General features: G+C 31.9%; 3 protein-coding genes across 4 annotated transcripts in view; 2 read left to right on the top strand and 1 right to left on the bottom strand.

Annotated features, from left to right (window-relative positions):
* Positions 1 to 221: 221 nt before the first annotated feature.
* On the top strand, positions 222 to 2146 carry Nop10 (Nop10 ribonucleoprotein). Its single transcript, XM_068763164.1, has 3 exons — positions 222 to 405; positions 491 to 533; positions 1971 to 2146. The coding sequence occupies exons 1-3, from the start codon at positions 352 to 354 to the stop codon at positions 2066 to 2068; spliced, it is 195 nt and encodes a 64-aa protein (XP_068619265.1). The 5' UTR covers positions 222 to 351; the 3' UTR covers positions 2069 to 2146.
* Positions 2147 to 4346: 2200 nt separating this feature from the next.
* On the top strand, positions 4347 to 7126 carry mr (anaphase promoting complex subunit morula). Its single transcript, XM_068762994.1, has one exon. The coding sequence runs from the start codon at positions 4412 to 4414 to the stop codon at positions 6737 to 6739; it is 2328 nt and encodes a 775-aa protein (XP_068619095.1). The 5' UTR covers positions 4347 to 4411; the 3' UTR covers positions 6740 to 7126.
* Positions 7127 to 8252: 1126 nt separating this feature from the next.
* Positions 8253 to 11698, bottom strand: part of LOC137919627 (probable Rho GTPase-activating protein CG5521) — a 31155-nt gene continuing 27709 nt past the window's right edge. For both annotated transcript variants that reach the window (XM_068762740.1, XM_068762741.1), the window contains 2 exons: positions 11238 to 11499; positions 8253 to 9754 (listed from right to left, as the gene is read on the bottom strand). In XM_068762740.1, the coding sequence (XP_068618841.1) occupies positions 9567 to 9754; positions 11238 to 11499 (450 nt within the window). In that variant the 3' untranslated portion in view covers positions 8253 to 9566. The remainder of the gene's footprint in view (positions 9755 to 11237; positions 11500 to 11698) is intronic.

The raw sequence follows: 11698 nt of genomic DNA, 5'->3' as shown, positions 1-11698 counted from the left end.
CAAGACAAGTGTACTTATTTACCTATACTATACTATGCTTGCTTATACTGGCTATAAAATAATATGCATGGAATAAGTTATACATTTTTTTAATTTAATATTTTCATGGTGTTTGTATATAATAAAATAATTATTTAATAATATCGTCATTATTTATAGTTTTGGGTACTTACTATTGTACTACCATAGAGAATATTATAAAGGAATGTTTTTATCTCGTGTTTATTTGAGGTTGAAGTTGTCAGTCATTTCTACAATAAAATAAATCAAGTTCTAAATAATATTTAAAATATTGTTGATAAAACATTTGCAACAAATTGTTTTAGAAAGAACTTTTTGGAAACTTCTACCATGTATTTGAGATATTACTTGAACGAGAATGGTGAAAGAAAATACACGCTTGCGGTAATTGCATTTTCTGTAACTTTTAAACGTACGGCAAAGTATCAGCCATAAATTTATTAATTTATATATTTAATTCTCATTACAGACTATCGATCCAAGCGGAAAACCAACTTTGTCGGCACATCCAGGTAAGAGAATTGACGAAATGAAAAATATAACCTTAATTTAATTTCAGGGTTACTTTGTTAGATTTTTGTTTACCCAATATGTGGATATACCAGGAATATTACATACACCTACTCTTTTTAACATGGTAAACATGTTTTTTAGTTTTCTAAGTACAAAAAAGTACACATTGTATGGTCAATTTAGTGATATGTTCAACTACTTAAAGTATTGTGTAAGATGAAAAAACCAAATATTTCCCTAAAAACATGCAAAGTAAGTAATCTTAAAATCCATATTGCATAAGAATTTTTTAAAAAAATACAAGTCATTATTATTACAAAAAAAAATTCAGCTCAGCATGCCGTGAAAATTCAACCAATCAATGAAATTAAGAATAAAAATCAATTTTGCAATAATTCACCACTACTTGATAACGTGTCAAGTGAATGCATCCAAAAATGCTATCATTTGTAGAAATTTCTAGCACAACTGGAGTGTTAGAAGAAACTATGTTGGTTTTTTGCTATTATAGTCTGTTACTAGTGACCGTTTTTTTGATTTCTCAAGTTGCCTATATAATACTTGATATCCAGCTATACAAAACTTAAGATTACATTGAAATATTAAAGATACTAGATCTACATCAATTTTATTAGGGGGACCGGAAAGTGATGTCACTTTGTTAAGTTAAATTCACATGACTATATTTTTAACAAGTTTCTATTTCTAATCAACGAAATATTCACCTTCATTAACAATCTTTTACCATCTAGTATACATATTTTCAATTCTGGAATGGTAAAAATCAATTGTTTTTTCTGTAATATATGTCAACAGAAACAACATTACTATCAGGTCCCCCTAATACTATCAATAATTATTTTGTATGGTTTCAAGTAAAAAAGTATATTAATTTTCTGTTAATGGAAATGAATAAGACCTTATAATTAATTTTAATAAGCATTTTTATGTGTATTGATTGTTGATCTTTTAGTTGAATTGGTTGATATTTGTCATTTGTGTAAATATGTTTTATTGAAAAGATAAAAATAAAATGTAAAAATTGAGTTGATTGAGCCACATTTTATGAATTGCTATTAAGTTATTTTTTATGACTACTTTAGGCAATGTATTATATAAATATAGTTATAGCTAGCTATATATTGTTAGCTCCATAGAGCAGAAAGGATTGATAACACAGCATCATATTACAGAAGCTTGTGGGGGAAATTCATGACCCTCAGATTTGCTTAGATTGACTAGATAAAGCAAAAACCCCCTTGTGATATATGTCAGCTAAAGGAAGATTTCATGTGCATGATAAATTTATAGTTTAGTGAAGTATGGTGGTTACATTTAATACTTAATGTATACTTTTTGCACGAAGCAGATATAGATTTTAGAACAACATTTTTAAATAAGTCATATGTTCATTTTCAAAAATCTTTTTTTTTCAGCTCGGTTTTCACCAGAAGATAAGTATTCAAGACAAAGAATAACAATCAAAAAGAGATTTGGCCTTCTCCTGACTCAGCAACCAGAACCAATTCACTGATTAAATATCAATTAAGTGTAAACAAATAGGATAATTAATTAATTTTTTATATGTAATATTAAACCATTTAAAAATGTTAATGTCTTTTTTTATTATAAATATCTATTTATTTTAAAACATTTGTTTAGAAGTGACATGATGAGAGAGGTATTCCTCTGATACTATGATCTGCAACACAATATGCTGAACATTTACACTTTACTTTTTACTTCTGTGCAGTAATTTCTCACTTATTTTCTCTAATTTGAGTTGTTTGTTATATTGGCTGCATATATTTTCTATCATACACATTACATTAGTCAAAAATTAATGGTCAAATCATAATAGTGCCAAATTGTAAAGCATTCAAATTTGTCACATTTAATAGGAAGTTGTATGAAAGCTGTTATATATATACATACCATCTTCGAAAGACATTGCTTTCAAAGTAATATGCGTTTATCCTAAGTTATAAAACCCAGTGACAATGAAACTGTCTACTTAAAGGCGTATTTGGTATTAATACATAATAGTCATCAAGTCGGCCGTTAGACGCCCACTGCTAGGTCTTTCCGATGTGGATCGCTGACTGGTCTTGCGCTGCCTGTATTCAGCGTCTCCTCGTGATTTTGACTACGTTGCTTTACTATAGCCTGTGGGATTCTTCGTAAGGCCGGTAGGTAATTACAACACGAAGTCCAAAGTATATTGTATTGTTTCTGTTTGAAGTGTTGGCTGCTAGCCATCATGGGTATTAAGCTCGCGGAAACATGAGAGCTCTGCGGACTAAACATTTACTCTTCGTGATCGCATCCCAGTTACATCGAAGAGGGACTATACCCGTGCAGGTGTATAGTGTTATGACTGGAGTAATTGATGCGAATCAGGACTACTCTGCGGTCGAGAGTAACGTGGGCGTCTCCTGACCGCTCTCGCTTAAACGCGGCCGCCAGAGTCGTGGGTATTTGTGTGATACGTGTTCGTTGCATCGCACCCGACGAGGGCTGGAAGAGCGTTGCACTCTGCGTGAGATTCCCCTGCTCGATGTGCCTCTGACGAAGCTGTAATATTGCTCCTACAGGCCTACCCACGTACGTACTTACGAGTGTATTAAGTAACATATATATACACACATTAGGTAACATATACATTCATTAAAACAATATTTTAAAGTTAAGGCCACAGGCTATTGAAAATAGGTGTAATAGTTTTAAAAGAATTAATGTATAGCTCAATTGTTAATTAATAAATGAACGCTATCCAAAAATCAATGGTTGCAGAGGTAGCAAAGATTTAGTTTATTTTTTCTGAAAAACCCAGTTTATGTGCGAAAATATACCCAAATAACTATTCCTTTTCTTTAAAGTTAAACCCTTTCAAATATTTCCTAGGACTTAGTTTTATAACAAAGTGGTTTTTCTATACTTTAAAAATCATGTACTATGAGATTCAACTTTGTCTGACAGATTTCAAAGTCGGGTACGCAGTCTTTATTAAAGGATATTTCTGCGTTTAAATAAAAATGAATGTCATGGCATTAAAAAAAGAGAGATATATAACTAAAACTTAAATTTAATAAAACAATGATTAACATTTAATTTGTAATAAATTTTAAAATTTGTTTTTTCTAGAAAAAAGAGAATTTTTAAAGATATATCTAAAACAAAAAAGGTAACTTCAGAACCATAGGTTTTTGGATAGCGTATCCCACAGATTTAATAGTTAAATTTTGGCTTCTCTGGACCTTTAAAACATATTTCCAGTCAACCTGTGTATTCCCATCAATAACGATGACAGCGATCCCAAGCTTATTTATAATATAAAACTTGAAGTGACTCCAGTATTGCTGCTCATCTTGGCCTTATATATATTATGGCGCAGTGGCGATATAGCCCGTGAAATTGTAAATAGACGTAAATTAAATTTTACTAAAAATTATAATTTGCCAAGACGGTTTTCGAAGCAAATACCTCTCTTCGTTCAAAATTAAGAGCACAGACTTAGGCTTTCCTTTTGCTGCCTCACAGCAAGAGACGGATTTTTGGTAGATTTTGTAAATCCATATGAAAAATATGTCCAATTTACCATTGCCAGTGATTAGTCTCTGCCTTTTCAGAGCGGCCTAGAATTTATTAACGTGTGGTGTTGTTAAGCGGAAAATTTTGTTAGTCAAAGATATATAAAAATTTTTCGCCATTGCAGGAAGTCACGACTTAGCTTTATACGGCTTAACTTTTATATAATTATCTGTATTTCTAATTGTCATAAAGATCACCGATAACCAGAAATTCAATTCAAATAGTTTTTGTTATTGTGGCATATCTTCTAGTTCTTTAGAATATTGTTTATATTAACACTTGAGAGATGTCGAAGAAAGGAGAGTTAGAAGTTTATTGGAATAAAATAAATTATGCTTTTCCTATTATCAATGGTATTTTTTATACCAATTGCACAGATGAAGAATACGAAGAAATTCAAGAAATTATTGTCAATTTAGGAATTCAAACTAGAATTAGAGATTTGGTGATTATTCATATCGAAAAATATGTTCGTCAACAAATAGTGCCACCATTTTGGGCGAAGTTTATTATATCCGATGTGGAGGTTAAAGGATTTCAATTATTTAAAACTGCTATTAACGACATATACGATTCGGTCACGAATTTCTCTCCAATATTACGCAAACTAAATTTATTGAATAATTGTTGTCCAGACAACATGCCCATATTTGGAGAGAAAGATGTTATACTAGGATTCAAACAATTGCTTCGTGCTACATTACTTGCGCAAATACCACTCGAATTTCAGTACATCGTATATTTATTCTATAAAGTTTCTTTTAATGTCTTCGATAATGAAAATGACAATTCTGATATGGGTGAAGATGTAATGTGTTCTGGTTGTAAGAATGATTATACAGATTGTAACTGTGCTTATATTGTGAAAGTATTTCATGACACAAATCGTAAACTTATGGAACTTCAGTTGCTTGAAAGATTGGCTGGTCAAGTATTAACAAAGTTTATTCAAACGAAAATTGAAAGTCACATAAAGAAACTTTGCACAGGCACTTTTGATATTTCTCATATAGCATTTTTAGAGAATTGGCTTGAAACTACAGTCATGTCATGGTTAACTAGAATATATTGCGCAGGATCTTCAAAGCCCCCACCTGATGACAAAAATATTCAAACTGCTATAACAAAATTTAAACAAAAGTTAAGTTACTACTTATATCGCAGTTACACAAAACTAAGGATCGATCAACTTTTTAATATTATTATTGAGTATCCAGATTCACAACCAGCAGTAGATGACATAAAACTTTGCCTGGATAAGACAGATTTACGACCTACATTATGTAAAAATTTGCAAAGTGCTTTGGAAACAAGATTGTTACATCCAGGTGTAAACACATCAGAGATTTTGACAGCTTATGTATCAACAATCAGAACATTAAGACATCTTGACCCTTCAGGTATTATATTAGAAACTGTTACAAAACCTGTACGCAATTATTTGAGGAATAGAGAGGATACAGTCAGAAGTGTGGTTAGTAGTTTGACCGAAGAAGGAGCTGGAAGTGAATTAGCTGAAGAATTGGCAAAATTTGCTGCTGAAGGAGAAGATGAAATTGATAAAGAAGACTTGTGGGATCAGTGGAACCCAGATCCTGTGGATGCAGATCCTAAAGTGAATTCCAGTGATAGAAAAGCAAGTGATATCATTTCTATGCTTGTAAATGTTTATGGAAGCAAAGAATTGTTTGTGAATGAGTATCGAACTTTACTGGCAGACAGATTACTGGCGCAAAATGTTATTAATACTGAAAAGGAAATACGATATTTAGAACTATTGAAATTAAGATTTGGAGAATCACAACTACATTTTTGTGAAGTTATGTTGAAAGATGTTTCAGACTCTCGGAGAATTAATGCTCTTATTCATCAAGATGATAACTTTGGAAATATCAATGAGAAAATAATGTGCAATGGAATGATATTGTCAGCTCAATTTTGGCCTCCATTTAAAGATGAAAATCTTGAGTTACCTGATGTAATAAAACATCTCCTAGAAAACTATACAAAGTCATTTGAAGCATTAAAGGGCAACAGAACATTGAGTTGGATACCACATCTGGGCAATGTAAATATTGAAATAGAAATTGGCGACAAGAAATTAGATTTAACTGTTTCCCCATTTAATGCAACTTTGATTATGCATTTCCAAGATAAACCTGAATGGTCATTAGAAGAATTGCACTTAGTAATGAAAGTTCCTGTAACTATATTAAGACGAAAAATTACATATTGGCAGTCAATGGGTCTAATCACTGAAAAACGTGCAGATTATTATGTTCTAGTTGACAGCAGCGATGCTAACAAATCTAATGTTGCCACAAATCAAGTTCAAGAAATGATTTGTGAGGATGAAGAATCAGAAAGTGTCATGGCTTCTGCACATGACCAAAGAGAGGGTGAATTACAAGTATTCTGGTCTTATATAGTTGGTATGTTAACTAACTTAGATTCTCTACCTTTGGATCGTATACATCAAATGTTAAAAATGTTTGCATCCCAAGCTCCTGGTACAGAGTGCAGTCTTCAAGAACTAAGACAATTTTTGGACACTAAAGTAAGGACACATCAACTCGTTCTACAAGGTTGCATGTATAAGTTACCTAAGACATGAATAACATAAGAAAAAAATGAAAAAATCAGTTTACCAAAACTTTATTTTTTAAATATAAAAAAATGGTTACATTACTTAACATCTGTGGGTTAATATCTGTATTATCTATTGTTAACAAAGGACAGTTTTTAAGCCTTACACATAATGAGGCAAAGTAAAATCTGTAACCAGTGAAACGGTGTGTATTAAATAATTATACCACCACATTAAAAACATCATATTCATTTTAATACTTAGTGATCTCCTCAATACATAGGTGTCATTATCAGTCTTAACATCTATAAAATACTGATTTACATTTTAGAATGAAGAAAACTCCAATAAAAATAAATACTGTGAAAACAAATTAGAGACCCAGAATGATAATACAAAATAATTTTTAAAATGTACAAGGGAATGCATAAATATAATTATCATCTGTTTACAGAGGTAAATGCATGAAGTGTAAAATTAATATTTAAAATTCACTAAAAATTTAAATGTGTGAAGTTTCAGTGAACAGAAAATTTAATAGTAAAATAATTTCATGGAATGTATTATTATTTTTGTCTAATTGATTCTGACACATAATTACTTATATTTGGTATAAGTGCTTGTTCAAAAATTGTTTTATCTGTTACATACCTAAGTAGAATTTAAAAACTTCACACAATTTTTTTGCAAACTAAAAAATTTTGACACTCTTATCAGATTACTTAGTCAACTCATAAAACAAAACAAATCAATAATACCAAGAATATGCAGAATCCTTGCAACATTCATATTAATCCCAAATATGTAGCACCATAGAACTAAAGCTCTAATATAAAATGTATTTCAAAGCTGATTCTGGGTGCAGATAAAAATCTAAAGTATACTGTTTAATGAATACTATTGAGATAAATGTACTAAGGATGTACATTTCATCCAAACAAATTTAATAAGTGCTATAATTTACTTGAACTGATTCATTAGCTATAATTAGGCCAGACAGTGTGACAGAGATATTGCATTTCTTTGAACATCAATCCTTAATTTCTTTTTTAATGCCTTTTAGAAGGACAAACAAATTAGTTTCCTTTTTTAAAAAAAAATTGCACTAAACACATTAACAGAACAATCTCAAGAAAAAAAATAAATATAATGATACAGTAAAACACCTAAAACAGTTAAAGCTCTATAACTATCTTACATATGTACAGACAATATCAGTGCAATGAATTGTATTGTGGTATTGTTATTCCATTTATGGAAAAAATGCTAATTACAAATATTTGGATTTATTGCAATGATGCCATATTAATGTTCAATTTAAGCAATGAACAAGTCTTATTTTTATTGTTCATATCTGCAACATGTGCCAAAAACATTCTCTACTCAATATTTAATATAATGTATTTTTATTTTTTTCTTACATAACTAATATTTCATAGCTTGTGGAAAAAAAAGACAATAGTCTTTACTCAACTGATATAAGAATTAGGCTATTACTTGATACAAATGTTTCTAGCAACTTGTTTTTAAAGTTGTATGCAATAAACTAGATAATTTTAATTACATTGTCAAAATGTGTTTATTTAAAATTCACATAGTACCTAACACTTAAGTTAAAATATTGGCTGTATACATGAAGAATGCAAAGTGTAACATTAAAACTTTATATCTTAAATTGATTTATAACCTATTTTTAGGCTTTCAACTCATTAAACCATAAGGCCTTAACCAGCGAACTTATATCCTATTGATTTTGTGTTTAAATGCAGCTGTATATAAATCGCCTATATAAATTAAGTACATTCTTGTTTAAGTTCACCAAAGCGAGAGAAATCTCTTCTTGCTGGATGAATATGTAATAGTATTATTATTATATATGATTTTCATTATAATATACCGAAAACTAAAGTTTATAATGTTACTGTTGATCAATGTTGCCTTGAAGATCTTTAAAATAATTTCTTTTAGCCAACACAAGTCGTAGCTGCTCTCTCAATTGAACGCCAATCCTATCAATGGTTCAAAGTTCAAAGACAAAGAACGCCCAACTTGAAAACATTTGATAGTTAACATATTCCATGAATTTAGGCTAATATTTATTTATTTTAACAAATTTATTATGGTTGTTATTGGCGTGATTTATGTTTTCCTTTTAGATTTCTCTAATTTAATTAAATGACATTTCTAAGGCAGAAGCGGCTTTATAGTATCAAAAGCAAACGCCAAATATTTAAGATTAAGTTATTAAGTACAAGATAAGTAATTTATTGGCACCGAGTGTAGTCCATGTCTACATGCCCTGATTTCATTATCAATAAAACTAAATTTTTTGTTGAATTCACATGTTCTTAACTGAAACAAATATAGCATATTGAAGTTTTAAACAGATTAATTTTAGAGTACCCTCTAAAATTTAGTAGTTCTTTCTATCAAGTTAAATTAGTTCATTACACTACTGAATTAAATAAAAAAAGCGCTTTTAAATAATAAATCTTTCAACTATAATCTTTAAAGCTATGTTTTATAGACTTTAGAACACCAATTACAGCATTTTGAGATTCTACCTGTAGACATCCAAGACTAGTGATATTATTTTCAAATGTTTATAAGATTTTAACTCCGTTTTGACTGATATGTTAGAGCTTTATATTTGCTAGTTATTTTTTATGCTCTTTAACGTTGCAGAATATATCATAATTTGTAAACGTCAGTTTTTAGATTTTTAACGAAACTTTTGCGAAGCTTGAAATATATAACAATAAATTAAAGTTAGAGGACGCTTTGATTAATTTCTTCATAGTTTTAGTATTCCAATAGGGTTTTATTCGAGTGCTGTGAGTATAAGGCTATCGGTTCACCGATTACGTCGCGGGGTGGGTGCTTCAGGCGGCGCGGTTTGAGGGCCGGTGGGAACAGGCTGGGGACGTTTGAATGGGCCCAGGCGTTTCACAGGGCGTGGGGAAACTGTGTGCGGGGCATTAGTTGTCCAAGCGTTCGCACCGTGATCCAGCAGCGCGGCTGCTAGACGGCCACTCCCATGATCTGTTAAAATGTAGAAAAATCGATTTGTAGAAAGGGCCTACTTTTATACCATTGTATATGTAGTTGCGAGTTTACCGCTGAATTAGTATTTAGACAAATTTAAAATCTTAAATATATTTAAATTAATTTGGCTATTCAATAAAAAAATTGTTGCTAATTAATATTCTGTGGACACTAAAATTAAAAAAAAAATATATAAAGTCGAAGGGGATAAACATTGTTGGTCCTGGTTTTACAAAAATTATGATAGTTCATTGCGAACAAGTGCATCTGTTTAAAATATTAGCTTTGCGAGTTTCCGAACACAAGCCTCTTCTAGGATCCACGGGCTCTGTTAGTTTTGATAGATAGCACAAGTCTTGTAATATTACGTCAGAAAATACCAGTTTTCTCGCGAACTTTTTTTGTGATATGACCGTATTAACTTTGACCACTAGTCTTTGTTATGAAAAGAATACCAAAAAAGCCTAATTTGAGAAACTAGAGTCAGATTGAGTTCTCCTGTAATGGCCTCCTTCAACTTAAAGCCCAAAACATACTCTGATGAATATTTAGCCACTTCCGCACATGCAGTGGTAGTCGCGCATTGAAATGCACCGCCCGCCAGCCCGCTGATAAATGCGCCAGCGATTAGTGCCAAACACAGAGACTCTGTGTTTGGCACTAATCAGTATAACATAACTCCTGAAGATACCCCGTGGAGGGGTGAAACACGAAGTGGCTAAATATTGGTCCTTTTATTACTTAGGATGGACTTCCGCGAGGTAACGCCGGATTCCATTAAATACTCTGATGAGTTTTGTTTGTGATTTTATAAAAACGGTAATAGTTTTAAAAACTCACGGTAATATTAGTAATGTGTAAATACAAGTTACAAGATGTAAACAAGTTTAATAGACGTGTATTAGACGAAATTACTTATAGTATACCTTTCATTAAAGACACCACTTATTATAACTAACTTATTTTCATAACAAAGTTTTGTTAAAATATCTTGATATTATTTTTAAATTCATCAGTGGTAAGATAGGGGTCAGTATATGCATAAAATAATATATATATTGAGCTCAACTAAGGATAGTTTTATAACGCTTGCACAGAAAGTGCCACTATGATTGCACGAGTAGCTTTTTTTATCGTTTGTCTGGATGCATCAGTAGTCGAAGTAATTCCGCCAAGGGCACAGATGCGCTACAAACTTACCAAGGTTACAATGAAAATCTAACTCTCATATTAGATTTCGTGAACAATTTTTTTTATAGTTTGTTAGCAGTGAAGAGAGATAACGAGCTATACATTTAAAGGTAATTTTAAAGGTATCCTTTAACAGTACACAACCAACAATACACAATCATCCCGTATATATCGTCTATGTACTGTCATATGTTTTTCACTGATTTGTATTTATTGGAGACATCCTAGATCTTACATTGTTTGTTTGCACGGTCAGATGTCTTTATCGTTTAATAGAAGTGAATGATACCTGGTATGTTGTCTGCTGGTGGAGAGGGTGAGGGTGAGACGGGCTCGCGCACGCGTTGCACGAATGTCTCGAAGGTGGCGGGCTGCGTGTGGTGCGCGGCGAGCGCGTCGAGGCCGCGCGCGCGTTCCGAGCACGCGTGCTGGTACAGCGGCATGGTGGCGCGCACCGCACGCCCGCCAGCGAACGCCGCGCCGCGCACCAGCGCCGCGCTGCAGCTCACCCCGACTACGCACTCCTCCCACACCGGACCAAACACCGACACCTGCAATAACCGATACAAACATTAACGCACATGAAATGGTATAACAGCAACAACAATTAATGCACAACTTACGCAATTAGTGTACGACATATCGAAAGGAACAAAATTTAAACAAATATCAGCATCATAGATAAAAAAAAAAAATCAAAATTGTATGTTATGCTACAATAAGTTAATAAAATATAATGTTTAATTAAAA

Source organism: Battus philenor, unplaced genomic scaffold (genome assembly GCF_028537555.1).
Source record: "Battus philenor isolate CCGP_79_NKW_IND1 unplaced genomic scaffold, ilBatPhil1.0.hap1 SCAF_17, whole genome shotgun sequence".
Classification (NCBI taxonomy): Eukaryota; Metazoa; Arthropoda; class Insecta; order Lepidoptera; family Papilionidae; genus Battus; species Battus philenor.
Note: the sequence above shows the minus strand (reverse complement) of the source record. Positions and strands in the feature narration are given on the sequence as shown.